A 22,086-nucleotide genomic window follows, 5' to 3' on the forward strand; every position below is an offset into this window, starting at 1 on the left:
GAAGATAACAAAAATATAAAAACACAAAGTTACGTGCAGTGATTCTGAAGGAGTCTGGGAGCCTTTGGCAATCGTCACTTCATCACCCTGCCCTCACAGTAAGTTTCCCTTGAAATCTTCATGTAGTTTTATTTGACTAATGTCCATTGCCTGATTTTCTGATAGAAGTAACATGTTTTCCTTTGGGGATTATTCTCTTTGCATATGGCCAAATAAAATTGGTCCAAGTACAGCCAACAAACCAATCCTTTCTCAACAGTTTCAAGAATGGACAAATGACTGAATCTATTTCAATCAGAATAAAAATGAAACTCAACTGAAAATGTTTTCTAAGACTATCATAAAAGAGATGGTCTCTTCCTCCATTAGGCCTGGAGCTGCTAAAAAGGAAAGCTTTGCAGTTATAGCATTGTCTTCATCCTCACTGAAACAGACAAAGAACAGAGAACGTAAAGCAGCAGAGAATAAACCAGAGGTCACGGTAGGAAATGTCTGAGGCCTAGGAAAGCCATGGCCAAAGCTGCTCCTTCCCAACTTCTCTGCAATTTATACGTATTACACAGGAAAAATTTCTTCTTGTGGTTTAAAAAAATGTGAAAAAAATCTCTGTTGCATGACCCACAAGATACATGACATATGAAGATTTTCACAACCGTTAAGAGAAGGCTTTATCCATACTACAATGCCAACTTGTTAGGTGGATTCACGAGGTTAAGTGGGAAGCCAAGCTGTTCAGGTTTTCATCAGTGCAATAATTCATTTGAAATTTTAAAAACATTTTGAGTAAGTTGTAGTGAAAGTAAAAATGCAGTTAAATTATGGTATGAAAGTAGTCATCAGAAATGAGTAACATGACTTTTGCAATTTGGTGGTCTTAATAAATCTTCAAGAATATCTCCTCGAAGTCTTTAAGTACATACGTGAAATTTCCTTTCATTGATCCTGTTCTTTTGGAGAAAACTTCATGCCAGTTACTGATCTAATGATGTTGGTTCCAACAATTACTATGTATTACATAATTCATAGCAATGAAAGAATAAACTTATTACTTCCAGCCTATCCTCTAAGGTTCATATCATGACCTTGATATTCAGGCTGGCTAAACTGATGGTGTAGATTTTACTGTTTTGATTTGGGTTTTATTTACATGTTCACTGAACAAAAAAATGTGTCCTTTGGGGCTGGGGATTTAGCTCAGCTGCAAAAGCGCCTGCCTGGCATGTGCAAGGTCGTGAGTTCGGTTCCCGGTACCGGAGAAAAACCAAAAAAAAAAAAAAAATGTGTCCTCTGAGGCTATCTCTTTCATCAAGTGCCAAGAGATTCCACCAGTGCAAAACAAGCCCAAATTTTCATTCAACTCATATTATTCAAGAAATTCTATAACTTTTATTTTCTGCATAGGTTTACATTTGCTCTTTTCTTTTGCATAAGAATATCTAACACCATGTATAACATTTGTTAAGTGCACTTTTTAACCTTTTCTGGAATTTATATTCAACTAAAATATGTTGATAGATGCCAAATGGACTCCGTGTCAATAAAGCTGACATGTAATTTTTTAAAGCTGTGATATTAAAATAATTGTGCAAATTTAAGGAATCTCTATAGAAGTAAGCATTCAGGTCAAAACCAAAGGGTGAACTTATGATTACATGTATCTCCTGAATTTCTAATCTTTCTTTTAAATAATGAGAAATATTTGGCATCTAAAACCTTTGTAAATGATCACTAAAATTACATTTTTCTTGAATGGTTATAAAGATCAAAAAGATCAAAGTCAGGTAATTCAAACCAGCTTAGATCTTTTACTTAAATAGACACATTATAATTATGTTTACTAAAGAGCTGAAAATCAGAATATTTTCTTAGCTTTATTTTAGACCTTGAAAAAATTAGAATGATCCATGTTTTTGCTATTGACTGGGCATATTTATCTCCTTTGCACTGAAGTTTCCTCTTTCCCCTTGTGTAATATACACTTTTTTTATGAATCCAAATAAGTACAAATACAACCATATAAGAATTTACCCTCAATGCAATAGGGATAGATGTCTCCAGGGAGCAATAAATAGGTCCTATACTGTTGTTCAGGGTAAACGTCTAATATACTTGGAAGGGCAAAATTATGCAAACTACAGGTTAGTATCTTTAAACAAAGGAGCATACATCCTCTTTTAAAGTTTTCTTTATTAGGGATATTTTTCCAAAATATTCGTGGTCCTTCTCTACAAGTTTCTCCTTACTGGTTCCTTTGCTTTAATTCCTGGATTAACCATTCCTGGATTCTCTCTGGCAAGAGGATGAAATCTCTTGTCCCACTGAATCATGAAAGACCATGTGATTTGATTTGATAAATGAAATATAAATCAAAAAATGGCATGGACCATTCCTGAGTTTAACCTTTAAAAACCACTGCCTGGATCCCTCATCTCTCCTTTTTCTGTTTGACAAGATTAACATATTTCCACTTGGAATGCTCTTTGAGCACAGGCCTTAGAATACAGAAAACCAGAAACAGTACTACAAGCAGTGCAGAGTGGATATTAATGTTAGCAAAAATGCATCATTAATTTTGAAAAGCACTCCAAGTCAGGGGTTCTCAACCTTAGCTCTATTGACATTACAGACTGCATAATTGTTATGTGGCTCAGGCCTGGCATTATAGGAAGTCTGACAGCAACATTAGCCTCTACTCTGAGATGTCACCCACTCCACACCTCAGTTGTGAAGATGAACAGAAATGTTTCCAGACATTGTCAAATGACCCTTCAGGAAGAAATCACCTCCTGTTGAAAATTACTAATTTCAGCCCACCTGCTCTCAAAGGTACCCTTCTTTGTGGGTCTGGCAGGCTTTAGAGCACATCACCATATACCAGAGTGATATATGTCAAACAAATTGAAGCTTTATAGGTTAAACACATTTCACTGTGATTTCATAACCTAAAAATTCATGGAGTCACATTAACCCAAAATGAAGAGAAACATTTTCTGTTTAACAATACCAAAAGGAATGGCATTCTGATCTTTTAAAAATATTTTTAAAAGTTATGTATTAGAAGTATAATTATCAGATTCAATGATTTATCATTTGTATTCATGTTATTTGAACTCATAGCATATAAACACAATTTTAAAAGTAATGAGTTGGCAATCAGCATTCACTAATTATTTATTGCAGAAGTTTATCACAAATGGTGGCTGTTCTTTCCATCTAATTTTCTTTTACACTTCTGTAAACTGGATCTAAGTATGGTCTACCTTGAGTGGAGGACATAAGGCAAATTAACTTTGCAAAGTAAGTACTTATCATATGTAAGGATATAGGAATTGCACATTATAATGCTAATTTATGTAGTTAGGACATTAGGCATTTTTCCTATTCCAGATTAGTAATAAGAGGGAAGAAACTCACAATTAGTTTTACCATACTAGCTCTGAAAATGATAAGCATTTATATATCTATTTGAATAAGAAAATTAAATATTTTTATATATTTTTCACTTTTCCTATTTTAGTAAGGGCTATTTGTGAGCAGAAAATTCTGAAAAGTTTTCTTTTTCTTTCATACTTTTCTCCTTTACTGTCATGGCACACATGACAGTAACTATAACATACATTTGTTTTTTAAAAGTTTTCCAAAAATCAGAATGGCATCACTGTATTGTAATGTACACAACAAGTGCAAGATAAATATAAGAAATTTCTATTTTTATGGAAATGTTAAACGTTAAGTTGATTATGCCGTGACAGTCTCAGAAATAGTCCTAAAGAAATGCTCAGTATCAAATGACACGATGTGCATTTTGTGTTTTCTTTCACATGATTATATTCTGTACACTTGACCATAAACTTTCAATTGTATGCTTTGAGTCAAAGTATTAGGGCAAAAAGAACCCTCTCAGGCTATTTTTGCTATTATTTTTCAAGGAAAAAAGAAATTTTGATTTTTATTATCACTGTTTTACTAAGTCGCTTCAGTATTTTTTTTAAAGGCTTGAATTTGTTCTTTAAAAGATGAGGTGAAGTATTTCTCTTTAAAGCATTAACTGTTATTGAGTAGAGGGTGTCGTGCTCCATTTTTTAAAGTCCTTTCCTTTCTTCAATTTGATTTGTGCTTTTACAGCATAAATCCCAACATTCAGAAGGCAGCTCTGCCTGTTTCAGTTGCCCGCAGCTATAGAGAATTAGTCTGTCATTCTCAGCACCGAGGAGTGGGTGTTGTGGATGTGAGTATGTGCGTGTCCGAGTCGGAGGCGGGGTGGCTGAGAATCATTTAAATGTGCAGAGGGTTGATAGTACAGCGTCTCACTCAAGCTTGGCTCTGAAACCTGTGGCATTCGAGTCTGGACAGCTGCTTCCGTGCCTCTGTTTTAATTTAGCAGGATGTTTGCTGCCATGACAGCCAGCAGCCTCCACTGCCGCAGCAAGGAAGAGCCATAGATCTGAGAATGCAGGTGGAATACTAAAAGGCGAGAGGCTTGTGCAGGGCTGGGCGGCAGTGCTTAATTTCAGCTCTTACTGGGCTCTGATGCGGAGGCTGTACTTGCTGCAGTGTGTCAGCTCATTAGAGTAAGGGGTTGCAGACCTAAATCAGTTAAAGGCTTGTGAGAGGCAGGAGGGGGAAAAAAAGCAAGAGGCATCGTTCGTGCTTCACTACCTTGCATTTCGGAACACAGAGGCAACAGAAAGAAATGTGGACCCATCACCCTGCTGAGACATGCGATTGGATGAAGATGGGAAAACGTAGTTGGCTTCCCGGGCTACTTTTCAGCTGGAGCAGAGTCTTTGGTGAACTCTTTTCTGTTTCAGATATATTTAAGCAAAATGTTTGTGAGTCCTGCTGATCACTGAAGTGATGTGGCAAGCTCAAGTGTGGGCAAATGACTGTAGCTACTGTATCTCCAGAATCCTCTGTGTATGTTTGAGACTGAACTGTTTTTGCAGTGAATGAGTTAATTAAAAGCAAAAGAGCCACTTGCAATTGGAACGTAGAAAGACAATATGAAACGCAATTGAAAGAAGGATAGCCTTAGAAGAACCATGCAGCGGCCTGCCGAACTCTCCGTGTTTCGAAGCAAAGAAGGAAGGGGAAAAGGCGCTTGCCTTCAGAAACAAAAGTCTCTCACCAATCTCTCCCTCAGCATCGAAGGGGAGAGAAGACCTACTGTGCGCATCTCCAACTGGTTTGGAAATGCTGCAAAGGCCAGTCAGAGAGAATCCCAGTATGCAGAGAGGCGCTCGCTGTCCAGGTTTCTCTCGCGGTCTGTGCAATCCCTGTACCACAGCAGCGGCTCAGGATCCTGGAGCTTCCTGCCTGCAGGCAGCAGCCAGTCCTGCAGTGAGGATTTGGAGGACTGGTCTACGAGAAGGGGCTTGGAAGGCGAGAGTGATGAAGACAGCAGGTCCGAAGATGAAAACGCCTCCTCGAAGCCCAGCAGCATCAGCAGAAGCTGGGCTGAGGAGGAAGGGGAGAGCTGCCTGCGGGAAGGGACAGCTCACCTGGATGAGGAGGTGATTCTTACCATGCTTGGCGACCTGGAACAGGCGCTTTACACTGACTTATTGGGTGAGTCCAGTTTGCTGCTAAAAATGTGTGTAGGATTTGAACCAATTTTGTAATTTCCTGTGAATTTACTTGTATTGGTCAGCTACCTTCCATTCTTCAGGTTGATGTTTTTAAAAATAGACTTACTCAGTTTTTTAAATTCCTTGCTTCTTCAGATGGTTTTCTTTGTAAAGCTGAGCTATGAGCACCAGTTGTAAAGTCTAATTGGAGAAAGTAAATACCAGCCATCTGCCATGGGCATTGCTGGCTTGGTGTCCAGTATAATCAAGATCTCCATAAATAAATGTTAACCTCCTGAAACTCCAAGCATGTTTTTGTTACTTAGTCATCAATGAAATCTGTTTGCTCGGCTTCCCTGAAGGTGACCTTACCACACATCTGGAATGAAGAATGAAAGGCCTTCTGGATAAATGTGCTTCCTAGCTAAGTTTCTCCTGCTGCTTCCAAGTTACCTGAATAGATAGCCCCCTTATATACAGAGATAAGCTCCCTGCATTCTAGCCACACACAGAAATGCAGAGGCTGCCACTGCTTTTTACTTACTTAATTTTTGGTGTTTGGCAAAACTGCTCCTGCATGTGTAGTTTGTAACTACATAAACTATGCTAATGACTATGTAGTTTTCATTCTTTATAGACTAGGCCTTTTGATGAGTTGCAGTAGTTATGAAGACGTCAAGTGACTCTTCAGTTTTGTGACTAAACTTTAGATGTCCATTTTGCTACTTCTCTAATCTAAAATGTGTACATTTTAATTGAAGTTTCCAATTTCAGTGCCCTACCAACTGTATTTATGACATATTTCCTTTTTGAAAAAATCTCTAAGTATCTAAATCACTGAGCACATCCTATTTTCTGTCAATGTATATTTTCACAAAGTACTTCATTTAGTGGCTCTTAAGCTTGAAAGAATTATACCTGGCTAGTGATCTCTTTGTTCTTGATTCATGCATCGGATGCTAAGTACAGGTTTGCTTTTATCCCTTTATGTAAACCCTCCTGTAATTAGATGCTATATAGGGTGGTCTGGACTCTTTCAGTGAACCAGCTTTAGCAGAAGAAAGCTTGCAGAGACAGCAGGGGAAGATATGGCTAAATTTTTCATGTCAGTGTAGCTTCGAGAGAGTAATGTTTCTACAGTTAGAATAGTGGTTCCTGAATCTGAATGCACCAGGTGCTCAGACACTGAAGATTTACCTCTTCACCATTATGTGATTTCTCTGATGAACTGCTTCTCATAAAAGAGCTATGTTCAGTACAAAGGCAAGAAGAATTCTAATCTTTCTAAACCTTTTTCTTTTTTACTTTTCTTTGTATTTATTTTAGAATCACTGCAACTGTACAATAAGACAATATTTTTTCTGTGTTTCTAAAATGATAACATTATGTTGTCCTAAGTACCTCTTATGTAAGTATTTTTAGCTATATGAACAGAGTACAGTATTCTGGCAGTATCTGTTTGCTGCTCTGTTAAATTAAAGTATGCTCTAGGTGAGTGTGTATGTGAAACAGGGCTTCTTATACACAAATATCTTGTATCATTACTGTCAGAGGATAGTCTCTCAATGGAAGTATGCTTTGATTTTTGAACAGAGAATCTGTCACTGTATTTATATTACTTTCTCTAAGACCCTCTTATCACCAGTGGTGTCAGTATACAAAACTGCAAAAAAGAAGTAAGACAAGAATGTATTGAAGTAGCTCCAGTATGAATAATCAGATCTCTGGATAATTAATCATTCCAGTGAGTTTCTCCATATAAAAATGCATTAAATTGCTGAACATAACTCACAACACACAGGAATTTCAGAATTCTTGCCACATGCTGGGTTCTGCTTTTGACTCAAAATGGCCTCTTCTAAGTTTTTAGGAAGGGTCCCTTGAGTTCAACTTTTTACTCTTGCTTATCGTAGTAAATTAGAAGACTAGGCAATATGCCAGGGAATGTGTTATAATTCTACAGAAGATTTAAAATGTGATTATAAGGTTGTTGGCCATATTTGCTATTTTTTCCACAATGTCAGGATTTTGCAGATGAGTTTACAATTTTCCTCTAAGTCATTGTTGGTCCATTCATGAAACTCAGAAGAGGTCAAATAGCTCTACTCTAAGCAACAACGTAAGTGATGTGGATGGTGCAGAGGATATAATTTTCTCTGAATCAGGTTCATTCATATATAGGTTGATTTCTGCTAAAAGATGGCAATGCTGGCAATCTTAATTATGCTATTATAATTAAAGCTTAAAAGTAAGGGCAGATCACACAAATTAAATGGTCTATTTGCCACTAAGTAATAATGTAGAATATCAAATTAAGCCTGTTATTCTGTGATCTACTCATAGAGAAGACTTTATAAGCGATGAGAAAGCACACTGTGCCAGTTATAAAAACTCAAGTGGATTTCAGAATGGGCCATTCTAGAGAAGGCATGGATGCCACTGCCGCTGTGTTGGACACATCAGAAGTCTCCCTCAGGAATAATAGTCAACTTTCAGATTATACAAGTGAGAGAGAATACATTTGGCATTAAATAAATCTCTTTCATGACATAGCGGTTGCTCTTATTTATTTAGTAAACATCTAGTATTATGTATGCTTTCATGCCTGCCCTTCTCTGCCTCACCCTGCTACCACCAAAACCTCTGGACATCATTTGAATGCCAATTTATAGGTTATTTCAGACAGTGCAATCAATCCTTAGGGGGCTCTTAAGTGCACTTATTCTTTATCTTGACTTTCGTGGGTCATTGAAAACATTTACTGCAATAAATTTTACTTTGGCTATTATCTTTCATGACATGAATAAGACAGTGATTATGGTTTGCTCAGTAAGTGTTATGGGGAGAAGGTCTATTTGTCTGATTATCGTGAGTGGTACAGTGTCATGAGTGGATGCTGTGATGAGAAAAATCAAAGGACAGAGGAAGGTCATGGTTCTGAAAGATGTGGAAGGCCACAAAACTAAGCAATGAATTCAGAATCTAAGGATCTAAATGACTGCTGGAATGGAAAAGGGAAGTTTAGATGGGGATGAAGTAGGTATAAACAGTATTTGGTGAAAAAGAAGGTCTAAAATGACAGTGTTCCTAAAATTAATATTTAAGTTATTGAAAATAACTCAAATATCAATTTTGGTATTGTTCCAGGTGGTGGATATATAGCCTGGTTACATCTTAAAATTTCTCCCAGAGAGAAGGGATTCTGGGTGAGGGGATAGTGCATTTGGGAAAAGGCTGACCCAGTTGAATTACTTTGTTATCTCTGTCTTTCCTTTGAATATAATGATCTTTTCCCACAGTTTAAAAATTTCCCTACGAAACCTTCCTTTGGCTTCAAAGGATCTACCAGATCACTTAAAAAAGAACGGAAGACCTCCTTATAGCCATTTCTCAAATATACTGCACCATGTTATTGAGAAGCATGGTAAAAAATCTTCTGGGAAGAATATAGTTAGAGTCTCAAGAGTTATTACTAATTTTGAGTTCTGAAAGGATATTATGCTATGGGATTTGACATTTTATGACTTGAATTAGCCTAGAAAAGTATGCCACATGCAAGAGGTACCACATGTAACTCGGCATTTAAAAAATAGTTATGGTTTCCTTAAGGAAGTTATTCAGTACATCCTCAGTTTGAAGCAATAGTGTTATTACTAAGCACATTTTAATTGTTTAAGTAATCTACAAATTAAAGATAACAGATTTTTTTGGCAGCAGAATGGCAGCTGTTTTGGCAAACATCTGGGATGAGAAATAGTGAATACTCGTAGTAAAGTTTTGCTGAAAAAGAGAATACAGAACTTAGCCATTGTCTAGCTGTATTATAGTGGCTTCCTTGGTAAAGCCAGTATGAATTTGTTCAGTTGGTTTCAGAGCCACTGAGGCTCCTGGATAGAATTAAAGAGAGACAAATATGGCGCATTTCCCAAAAATGTTTCCACACTTTTCCCTGTCTAACATTGAAAAGCAAAACAGAAACCTTTACAGTGTTGAAGGTACCAGTCCCACGTGATAGACAGAGGAGTTCTGTGTCTAACAGGTAAGAAGCGACAGTCTCTGAAACCCCACCAACTCTATAATTATGATTATGAATGTTTGTCACAAGTATTATATATTTTTAAATTACTGCCTGAATGCTAAGGGAGTAGATTAGCAGCTGAAGAGCTATCTAGATTATTAGACAGATTATATATATGCATCTTGATTTGTCTATGTGACAATGTTCAGAGTGTAATTTAATTCATGCCATTTTCTTGCATCAGTTTTTTCTCCTTTTTCCATTTCTTCCATCCGCCTACTCCATTCCTTTACCTACAATTTCCTCTGGCCTCCCATTCCTCCCTCTTTCCTGCTCTTAATCCACGTGTTCTACTTATATCTTTCTCCCTACCTCCTCCATCCCGACTTCTTTCTCCCTTCCCTCTCTCCCTTCTGGCTCCCCTTACTTCCTGCCATTTATTCTCTCTTCTGTTCTCTTCTTCTCTCCTTTCTTTTTCTCCCTTTTTAAGCTCTCATCAACCCTTTGCCCAAATGAAATAAAATAAACACTGTACCACCTCTATTGCCTTTCAGTGTTCTTCCTATTATCTATGCCAACTAGCTGGGAAGAATTTTATGAGCATAAACAAAATAAGGGCACCCCAATGCTTCCCAATTCTAGGTGATATTGGTGTAAGGCCAGCATTTACCAAACTGGCAGATTTTTAATGTCCATTAAACAAAATCATTTGGGTTTACATGTCTAAGACTTTACTTGAACTTTAGTATTACCAATATGAATGTTTTGATTGCCTTTATAAAATAGAGAATAATTAAAAGTAAAGCTAGCCAGTGTTGTGAATATTGGTCCATAAGTCCAGTAAAATAAAAGACTCAAGAAAACTACTGCCTCTGTGAGAAAGGCCTCACACTTATTCTCCAAATTTAAAATAAAAGGAAAGATAAGAGAAAAGAATTGAAAGAAAAGGTGGAAGTAGAGCTTTGGCATATGGGAAAAGCACCAAAAGTTGGAAGGAAAAGGAAAAGGTGGGAGGAGTAGGGAACATAAAAAGAATTGAGATGTGATTATGTACCTGTACCTCAATATAATATTATGTAATGACAATAACTGAAATCATTATAAAAAGGCAAGGATGTCCATTATCACCACTCCTATTCAATATAGTTCTGAAAACATTAGCCAGAACGATTAGTCAACACAAAAAATAAAAAGAATAAAGATAGAAAATGAAGAACTTAAATTATCATTATTTGCAGATGACATGATACTTTACATAGAAGACCCCAAAAACTCCACCAAAACTACTTGTAGATTTAATATCCAAATTCAGTAGTGTAGTGGGATACAAAGCCAACATTCAGAATGAATAGCATTCCTGTACACAAGCAACAAACTCTCAGAAAGAGAACTTAGGGAAAGCATACTCATCACAACAGCATCTAAACAATGAAATACTTAGTAATCAGTCTAACAAAGGATGTAAAAGAACTGTACAGTGAAAATTACAGTACCCCAAAGAGGAGATCAAAGTAGATATCAGAAAATGGAAAGACATTCCTTGCTCGTGAATAGGAAGAACCAACATAGTGAAAACGGCCATGGTGTCAAAACTGCTACACAGATTTAATGCAATCCCAATCAAAATACCATTAGCTTACCTCACAGATCTAGAGAAAACATTCCTAAAATTCATTTGGAATGAGAAGAGACCTAGAATAACAAAAGCAACTCTGGGCAGCAAAGGCAAGTCAGGGGGTATCACAATCCCAGTCCTGAAATTATATGTCAAAGCTACTGTGATAAAATCAGCATGGTATTGGAAAAAAAAGATCAAAACAGACCTAAGCATTAGTGAACAGAATAGAAGATGCAGATGCAACCCCAAATACACTCAGCCACTTTATCTTTGACAAAGGAGCCAAGCATGTTCACTGGAAGAAAGATAGTCTTTTTAGTAAATGGTGCTGTAAAAACAGACTTACCACATGCACTAAAACTAGACTTATGTCTACCACCGTGCACTAAGGTCAAAATGAATCAAAGATCTAAATATTAAAATAGAAACACTAAATTTTCTGGAAGAGAATATAAGTAGAAATCTCAAAGACATAGGTATAGACAGAGACTTCATGAACAAAACCTAGACTGCAAGGGCAATAGTACAAATAATCAACAAATGGGATTTCACACTATTAAAAAGTTTTCACACAACAAAAGAAACCACCAACAGAGTGAAAAGACAACTCACAGAGTGAGAAAAAATTTTAGCCATTGTCCCTCAAAGGACTTATATCTAGAAATATAAAGAACTGAAAAACATCAACCCCTCCCCAGGTTCAAAGACCCAATCCAAAAATGGGCTTCTAAGATGAATATACACTTCTCACATGAAGAAATTCAAATGGCAAATAAATACATGAAAAAATATTCAGCATTATTGATCATTTGAGAGATATAAATTAAAACAACACTGAGATTCCATCTTACCCCAAAATGAATAGCTATCACAAAAAACATCAACCAATAAAAAATGTAGGAGAGGCTATGGGGTAAAAGGAACCCTTCTACACTGTTGGTGGGAATGTAGACTGGTGCAACCACTGTGGAAATCAATGTGAAGATTCCTTTAAAAAACTAGTACTATCCATTCCTCAGTTGATGGGCATTTGAGTTGTTTCCATGATTTAGCCAGGACAAATTGTACTGTTATAAATACGGGTGCACATATATCACTGTGGTATGATTTTTTAATTCTTCAGGAAAATACAGAAGAGGAATAAATGGGTTAAGTGGGAATTCTAATCCTAGTTTTGTGAGAAGTCTCCACACTGATTTTCACAGTGGTGTCCCCAATCTACACTCCCACCAGCAGTGGAGAAGGGTTCTTTTTCCCCACAGACTCTCCAACATTTGTTATTGGTTGATTTCTTCATGATAGCCGTTCTTTCTGGGGTGAGATGGAATCTCAGTGTTGTTTTAATTTGCATTTCTTGAATGACCAATGATGTTGAACATTTTTTCATATATTTATTCACCATTAGTATTTCTTAATCTGAGAAGTGTATATTCATCTCATATGCCCATTTTTGGATTGGGTCTTTGAACTTTGGAGGTATTTTTATACAGTGGAGTATTACTCAGCTATAAAAAAGTTAAACTCAAGGCTTTTATAGGTAAGTCAATGCAAATAAAGATCATACTCATAAGTGAAATAAATCAGACCCACATGTGTAGATATCATGTTGTCTCCCTAGTGTCAGAACGTCAAAGAGTACATGGAACCCAAAATGTACTACAGATGTTGGGAAAAGGAAAGAAATTGCTCAAAAGATGAAACAACAGGGATGAGGGAAAGGAGAAAAGGAAAGAAAGGAGGAAGGGAAAATATATCTACATGCACAGAAGGATAGCTGGAATAACAACTATTGATATCTAATGGTTTATTGAAAGGAACCATTAATGCTTTATTTTTTGGACCAATTTTGCATGCTTATATCTCTAAATCTGAGCCACTAATTTGAAGACAATAATGTGCAGTGTAACAAACATTGTTGAATTCCTATCGTCTTGTTTAGTGAAACTCTATATCATTTATACTTTTTTTGTTTTTATTGTTTATTCTCTTTAATGGTTTGATTAATCTTGCATTCTTACATCTGGTAATCTGACCAACACTGATGAAAATAATAATGTGTAATATAACAACCACTGTTAATCTCTACCATTTTCTTCTGAAACCCGTACCATTCTTGTTTTTGCTTTGTTTTTGTGTATGTTTTTGGCATTCTGCTATTGTTCTTTTTTAAAATTCTTTTTAAAATTAAAAAAAAAGAAAACTAATGTTAGTGGTCTCATTCAACTCAGCTATTCCCCTTCCGGGTATCTTCCCAGAAGAATTAAAACCATCATACCACAGTGATATGTATGCACCAATGTTTATAGCAGCACAATTTGTAATAGCTAAATCTTGGAAACAACCCAAATGCCCATCAGCTGAGGAATGGATAAAAAAGATGTTTTTATTTTTTATTTAATGGAGTACTGCTCATCCATAAAGAATATTAAACTGGAGACTTTTACAGTAAATGGATACAACGCATGACCATACTCGTAAGTGAAGTGAATCAGACCTGTGTAAACATTGTATCATCTCACTAGTGTGAGACACTGAACAAGTAAATAAGATCCAATAAGATCTTGTGCAATAGATATTGTGAACTGGGAAGAAATTGTTCGAAAGGTAAAACAAACTCTGAGGGGGAAAGGGGAAAGGAAGGGAGGAAAAAAGAAAAGTATATATATATATATATATATATATATATGTATGATAGTTAAGATAGCTGTACAGCTAGCTTCTCTTAGTTCATTAAAAAGAAAGGTTTATGCTAATATTATTTGGACAAGATATTATGCTTATATCTTGTACTCTGAATAACTACTAAAAAGACAATAATATGCAATGTATTAACATTGTTACTCTCCTACTAACATTTTGAAACTCTGCTTTATTGTTATTTTTATTTTTTTCTCTTTAAAATAAAAAAGTAATATTATGTACTGCAAACATGTTCTGACTATAAAATAAAAACAAAGGCTAAATATATAATTTTTGTAAGGCAGCCTCACCCAGCTAATGAGTATACTTAGAAACAGAGGCATATTGAAATAATTAACATCTCAATAATTTTAGATTTTTAAAATTTAGTTCAATTATATGGGGGATTGCACATTATGTTTTCAAATGACGCTCTATAATTTTGCAAAGATTAAGGTCATAGACCTATAAGTATTATTGTGCTTTTACAATTTCAGATTTATTACTTATAATATTACACTTTTTCCATTTACATTTTATTTGTATTAAGAATTTACTGTTTTAAGAATTTATTTGTATTAAGAATAATGTTCAATTGACCATGGTTATTCAGAATTTTCTTCCTACTATTTTACTTCTAAGAAGATAAGTTTATATTACATATTTACATGTATAATGATCCTGAGGACAGGAAAGGCATGAGTAACTAATTTATTATTATCCCCCTATTCTAGGTGAGGATCCAGAAACAAGAAGAATGAGAACTGTTAAAAACATAGCAGATCTGAGGCAGAATTTAGAGGAAACTATGTCTAGTCTTCGTGGGACTCAGATAAGCCACAGGTTTTTCTCACTTTTGTATATCTTTGGGCCAATAAAGAAGGAAAGACTGTTATCAAGCAATTACCTTCCCTTAGAGTAAAAAGGAGAAACGTCAGCTATCCTTTACCACTTACACATTCATTTTGTGTGACAATTACTTAGGGATAATCCTTAAACTGAAAGTTCACGCCATCCCCCAGGGACCTGGTTCTGCTATCTGTACCTTTATCCGTCAAATTTCCCTTTCACACTGACTTAGCTGCTGCCAACTACCACCATCATGACTAGGGGGATTTTCATGCCTGCCCTAGAGAACAGTGGCAGAAGTTATGGTTGAAATATGTCTGGAGGAAGAGTCGCAGAAAATATTCAAGCATGATTGTAGTTAACCTCAAAAAAATGTCTAGAAAGTTCATGTAGATTAAGGGTTTATTGAGAAAATAAAACAGTACTTTGTTTTATCTAAAATGTAGTGATGAAAAAAACAAAAAAAACAAATGTGAGTATATAGCCCTCTGCATATTCTGACTTCAACAGAGATGGTTGGAATCACAAAATGCTCCTGGACAGTGACTTAGCTTTTTAAGTGAAAGTCATAGTCTCCTAAGATAGGCCTTTTTCAACTCTAAGCTTTCTTATCCTCATGCACTTTGAGCATTTGGCCCTGGTGGACCACAGTAGAGTTATTTCTCCTTTTTATTTGACAGCACCCTGGAGACAACATTTGACAGCACTGTGACTACAGAAGTGAACGGGAGGACCATACCCAACCTGACAGGTCGACCCACTCCCATGACCTGGAGGCTGGGTCAGGCGAGTCCTCGACTGCAGGCTGGAGACGCCCCCTCCATGGGTGCCGGCTACCCTCGCAGCGGGACCAGTCGGTTTATCCACACTGACCCCTCCAGGTTCATGTACACAACCCCTCTCCGCAGAGCTGCTGTCTCTCGGCTGGGAAACATGTCACAAATGGACATGAGCGAGAAAGCGAGCAGTGACCTGGACATGTCTTCCGAGGTGGATGTTGGTGGATACATGAGTGATGGTGATATCCTGGGGAAAAGTCTCAGGTCTGACGACATCAACAGTGGGTAAGTGGCCTTGGTCTCAGCAGCACTGTGGGAGGAGGAAAGGTGGGCTACAGGATGCATTCACTGTGGAAAAGACATGGATGTTTACTTGCTAAGTTGCTAGAAAAGATGTGCAATCTGAATTTTCTTGAGGTGTTTCAAGACCTGTTTCTGCTCATTCATAGGAAGCAAAATATCCAGGGTTTCTTTCAGTTTTGTGTTCATTCTAAACCATTACGTTTTCTGTTCTTAGCTTAGAGAAACACAGATGTCCTGTGTTGTTCAGAGTGACTTTCACATGTTCTTAAGTAACAGATTTTGTAGTAAAGGACATGGGAAGGAGACAGGAGAAGTTTTGCCAAAGTGCTTGACTTTCTTTTTTTGTCCCAGCCTTCCTGTAACTGCTGTGAACAATAAATATTTTCTAGCATTCTTCAATGGTATACCTCCGATTTTAATTTAGTTATATATCTCTAATTTTAATTGGCTTGTTCAATCTATTCTCTATTGGTGACATTAGTCTGTGTTACCCAGCATTTCAACAGTTGGACACAGTACTGGACACTCACAGCTTACCAAGGAGGAAAGGTTAAATTTGGCACATATTTTAAGAGAATTCAAGTCATGGTTCTCTGGATCCAAGGCAGAAACTTCATGGCAGAAGGACACGGTACAGCACAAGTACTTTGCTCATTACAACACAGGAAACCAGAGCAGGGGAGAAAAAGGGGTGAGGGGCAGACATACACCCCAAGGCCACACCTCTGTGGCACACCCAGACACACCCAGAAATGTTCCCCTCTGGTCTCCCAGTCAGGTTTGGAAACCAAGCAAGTTGATATTCCAACCCATCCGTCGTCTCACGGACTTAAAACATCTTAGATTTTTTTGTTTACCTTCTGTTTCCTCTTATAATCAAACAAAATACTGTGATTATGAACCTCGGAGTATTTCGGCAATTTGAAATATTTGGTTTTATCTGAGGATGGGCTGTGATGGAATGTATTCCGTATTCTATTAAAACTACTTCTGTTAATAATTGTGATTGCATTCTATGCTCTGCCTATCATCAGCTGCACTCTGGTTAAAGTGTGTTCAATATATTTTAAGAGAAATATATTATTGAAATATATTTTATTTCATTTATCCTACCCACTTCCAATACCAGTAGAGTGTGGGTGTTTTTATACATATGTATACACACAAAGACATTGAGCATATAGTTCCTGTTGTATAACACAGAGAAGGCCAGACTTGCACTAGAGCTCAGTTATGTGTTACTTTACAGCTGTGGCTCTGGACAGGCTGGTGGTGCAGACCTGTAATCCCAGGGTTCTGGGAGACTAAAACAGGAGGATCCCAAGTTTGAGTGGAGCCTGAGCATCTGGGTGACTTAGTGAGAACTTGTTACAAAATAACAAGTTCAAAAGGACTCAGCTTGTGATGGCCCTGGGTTCAATCCCTGGTACCACCACCTAAAAAGAAAGGGAAATCTAATACAGCACTAAGATACTGTAGTGTGTCTTTTCTATATAAATATATTGGGTAAATTCTGCTCTAATATCTGTTTGAATTGCATTTCTAATGTTTTTCAAGCACATGTAAATATAAAAAATCATAACAAAATGTTTGGAATGAAAACTTGTGATAATTTACCATATCACCTACCAATGATATTTAAGAATATGTATAAAATTAAACAAATTTTACTGAGGAAATCCTATTATCTTTACCTTACTCTAGCCACCCAAAGTGCATCTGAAATTTCAAAAGTATTCTGAGCCATAAAATTAGAAGGAAGAAAAAAACTGAGGCTCAGCAATGTATGGAAAAGTTTCTCAATTAACTTTGCCTATAATTTTCATGGGAGTGTGGGATTTGACCTAATTTTATACTTGTGTGTCCTAGAGGAACCATCTAGGGAATTATTCTTCTATATGAGTAATCCTTCCTGATTTATAAAAAGCTTATGTTTGAATGAAATCCTGACCTATCACAAACAAAACACACACATACACGCACACAAAAGCAGCTTTTGATGATATTTATAGCTGTGTTCTGACATTCTGAGACCCAACAGACCATTATTCCTGGTATCTACCCTTCTAGACTGTGTGAGGAGGGCAGTCGATGATTAATTAGGACAGATTTTAGTTGGCTCCGATGCCTAATTTAAATCCCTTTCCACCCTTGGACCCCTTGGGAGTTTAATACACCAAAATTCATTTTATATCATCTAAAATGCAGATAAAAATGTAGTATTTCATAGTGTACAGATGAAAAAAACTCATCCACAAAAATGTACTTAGCTTGCACAATACAGTTGCTCCATAAATTTATTTTCCTCTTCCTCATCATCATTACATGTATTATAAGTAATATCATGCAAGTTTTGGTCATTATTGCTTACTATTATTACCTTTGTGTGTATTTAACACAGCCTAGGAGGAAAGGCCAAGTACAAGGGACATGATGGCATCATTGTAGTATCTAAGGATGTTCCTCTACCCCGTTTCCTTTTTTTCTTCTTCATTCTTCCCAACCTCCCTCTTCTTTCCTCCTCTCTTTCCTTTTTCAATCTCTTTAAGTGTGGGAGTATGCATGTGTTCAGTTTTTATATCACTATTCAAATACATTACATGAATAATTATATACATAAGTATATGCATATATTTATACATACACAAACGTGTATGTGTGTACATCTGCACATAGGCAATCTTATTATCCATAAGCGTCATTTTCTTTGTAGGACACAGTACAGCCTTCTTGCACTTAGGAACACAGAGTGGTCTCTCAGTGCTATATATACAGTAGCCATTGAGAATCACAAAATCTCCACCGAAAAGGATGCACATATGCATCAAGCAGACCACGAGAAGGACACTTTTCATAGTATGAGAGCTGACATGAGCAGGGAGAGTGCTTCCTTGTTTGACCGCAGCTGGAAGCCTCTGACTCAAATCTAGCCGTTTTCCTCACATGTCTGTGGTGACTGAAGGTGCTACAAGTATTGATTTGGAGACTATCAGTGAATTTTAGCAAAATAGGCAAATTCACAAATGAGGAATTTGCCAATGGTAAAAATTGGCTATTTATTCACTCTTATAGGAATTTTTTTTTGGTGCTGGGAATTAAACTCAGGACCTTGCAACTTGCCAGGCAAGCGCTTATGCCTCTGAGTTATATCCCCAGCCCTTATATGAAGTTTTTATCTAGGGTAAAAACTGTTTATTTTGGGTCCAAAATAAGTCAGAAATCAAGGGACATCTACCTACAATATGTGGGTAACTTAAAAAAGTTTCTATAGATAAAAATTTAGAGAAGAGTTCAGAATAAAGAAGAGCTAATTTCTGGTATGAAATATAAATAAATGAATAAGAACACATTCTTGGGTGTTTTCCTGATTTAAAAAGCTATAGATGAGGGGAATACATTTAAAAAGAAATTCTGTAAGAGAAGTCCAGACATGGAAGATATGGTCCATTCAGTAGCTTGACTAAAATATAACATTCTGAATCAAAGGGAGAGCTGGGGAGATGCCACCCATTGGTCTTTAACTGAGAGGTATGGAAGGTGAATACTTGAAGGTGAGATTTAAAGAACCATTGTGACAAGTCTTGGCAGCATTATGTTAACTAGTTTGAGCTGTGTACAGTGCATAGTGGAAACCACAACTTCTTAGAATTTATGAAACAGTCACAGAACGGGACATGAAGACTGTTTTGCAAAGACAATTTCAAGGAAACAATGGATTGAAAGGGAAAGAACCAGGGCTGGATTTCAGGAGCAACTGCAAGAACTCACATTCAAGGTTAGAAGATCATAAATATGGTAATGGCATCGGTAGGGATGAAAGGTGGAAGGTAACTGATGAAGGAAGCATGACAAAACAAAAAATTACAGAAATGACAATGAACTCATAAGGGCATAAAGGTACATGGGAGGCGAAGAACTCACGTTGACATGCCTACATGGTAAGCCCAGGAGATAGAAATGTGTCACATTAGAGAAAGCAGAAAAAGAGAAGGAGCAGAACTTTCTTGCTGGCTTGCTTGCTTGCTTGCTTGCTTGTTTGTCTTTTTTCTTTCTCTTTTGCTTTCTTTCTGTTTTGGCAAGAGGGGAAGTGATGAATGTCGAATTACAAATGGAGTGTCAGAGACTGTGGGATGTAAAGGTTGTTTGTGGAAAATCAAGACTAGTGCCCAGGATAGAGTCATAATGATCTCATCTTAGTAGGAGAGAGTGGAAATTAGGAATGAGGAATCCTTGGAGAAGTATACAGAGTGACAAGGCTTCCTAAACTGAAATATGTACGTACCCATGTACACGGTACAGAAGTATTGGTGGAATTCATCCTTAGGCACCATTAGGAACACTGAGCATGCAGTAGTGAGTAGCATAGACAGTGTCTGCCCACATGTGACTCACATGCTAGCATCTTTGTATTTGTGCAAGTGTTCATTCATCCAATAGGTGAATAATGATTTATGAGTATATACCTATATCAGTGTACATACACACAAGTATTCTGGGATAGCTCGATGTTTTAAAGGCATGTCTTGAAACAACTGAATTCTCCATATAAAATATATGTATATATTGCATGCATTTTGACCTGGGAGCATTCCATCTTTTTAGAATCCTCTTAGTAAAGATTCATATATCAGAGAAATGTCACAACCTCAGGAATGTCAGAAAAGATCATTTCTCCTTCACATACTCATGGTATCTTCAGTCTTCAGCTGGGGACTGTATACCATGTCCTCATTCAGAGTAAGATGGATGGGAGCTCTGCTATTATCTAGCCAAGTTTCCAGTGCATCCCTCAACCTTCATATTCAAGAGGAAAATGGCAGAAGAGGGGAAGAGCCATGGTGTGAAAATACTTTATTTGCACCAGGCTTGAAAGTTCTACAGATAAATTCTACCTACCCTTCTTGTCTGGAACAGCTCCCTGGCTACATCTAATTATAAGAAAGGCAAGAAAATAAGGTTCCATCCTGGGCCAGGGGAAAGCAGGAAACTGGTTTGATGAGAGCTGGGTAGTCCCTGCTAAATTCACTATTGATCAAAAAGGTTTTTAGATCCTTTTCCTTCCTTATTTATTTCAATCCTCATTTGAGACCTGATTTAGACTTCTGGTTTCCTTCATTTATGTTCTTGATCAATCTTTCAAAGGAAATCTTGGGCAGTCTCTCAGTTAAGTTCATTTAAATGTGCAACAGTGCTGTCTACATCTTTTATGTTGGCCAAGTAAAATTACTCCAAATTCTGCACAAAACTCCCTCCAGAGATATTTACCTGCATGACTTTTAATACACATAATCTCTTTCTTAATGTAGAGCATGGGAGATTGAAATGTAAGGCACATCAAGTCCAGTCTCCTGTGTGGAAGATGGGGGTGTGGCTGGGTCTCAGCTCCAGGGGAATTGGAAGCTACTGTGCAGAGGACACTCAGGGTGCACGCCTGTGCTGCCAGAGGATGGAGCATGGCATGGTGGCATCGCCAGGAGGCAGAGGAATATCTTAGCCTAGAATGTAAATATGGAGAGATGAGAGGGCTTAATTTGGCTATATTTTCTTTAAGCAAGAAAACAGAACTCAGAAATACCTGTGCTACAATTTATAAAAAATTGAATCACAGGGTTAGTTTTTCTCTCAAAATTTTTAAAAGTATGTTTCACTGGTTAAAGGGGCAGGAGGTTCAATAGACATAGTAATGAATGAAGACGTTTAATTTAGGACATTGTTTTTTCTCATGCAAGCACAAGAATGCCATGAAGGCAATGCCAATGGGAAGGAAATTTCATATTTTTCATGTACTCTAGGTAGAAATCAGAAAATTACCTAATGGGCATTCTGAGAATTCAAAATTTCTTGAAGCATGCAAAAGCTTATCGCTTCCTTCTCTTTTTGAAATTACACACTTGGGGATGTGGATCTGTCAGTAATTAGGAATTAGGCAGAGAAAGGGCTCTTACTTATAATAAGTCTGCAGAAAATATCTCTATTTGTGAAGCTGGAAAAGAACACTTTAGAAAATTGGTAGAAAGTTACTTATTTTAATTGAGCGAAAATTGAAGTTATCATTTTGTAGCACAGTGAAAAGTAGTTTGAACCAAGCATATAACCTAAAATTCAAATTGTACTTAAATCACACAGTGCTACTAGAGAATGAAATTTAAAAACAGGGAGGAAGATATACTTTAATTCTGATTTTGCATTCTCCCTCAATTCTCCTTTATTAAGCTTTAGATAACTGAAATATGCTTAACAGTGGAAAGTTTAAGGAACTTAAGCTGGCTTAAA

General features: G+C 36.9%; 1 protein-coding gene across 7 annotated transcripts in view; it reads left to right on the forward strand.

Annotated features, from left to right (window-relative positions):
* The window catches only part of Nav3 (neuron navigator 3), a 784,611-nt gene that overhangs the window by 618,757 nt on the left and 143,768 nt on the right, over positions 1-22,086 (forward strand). For all 7 annotated transcript variants that reach the window (XM_005374355.2, XM_005374353.2, XM_005374354.2 and 4 more), the window contains 2 exons: positions 14,617-14,725; positions 15,412-15,795. In XM_005374355.2, the coding sequence (XP_005374412.1) occupies positions 14,617-14,725; positions 15,412-15,795 (493 nt within the window). The remainder of the gene's footprint in view (positions 1-14,616; positions 14,726-15,411; positions 15,796-22,086) is intronic.

This window comes from Chinchilla lanigera, unplaced genomic scaffold, assembly GCF_000276665.1.
Source record: "Chinchilla lanigera isolate Chin_1 unplaced genomic scaffold, ChiLan1.0 scaffold00004, whole genome shotgun sequence".
Classification (NCBI taxonomy): domain Eukaryota; kingdom Metazoa; phylum Chordata; class Mammalia; order Rodentia; family Chinchillidae; genus Chinchilla; species Chinchilla lanigera.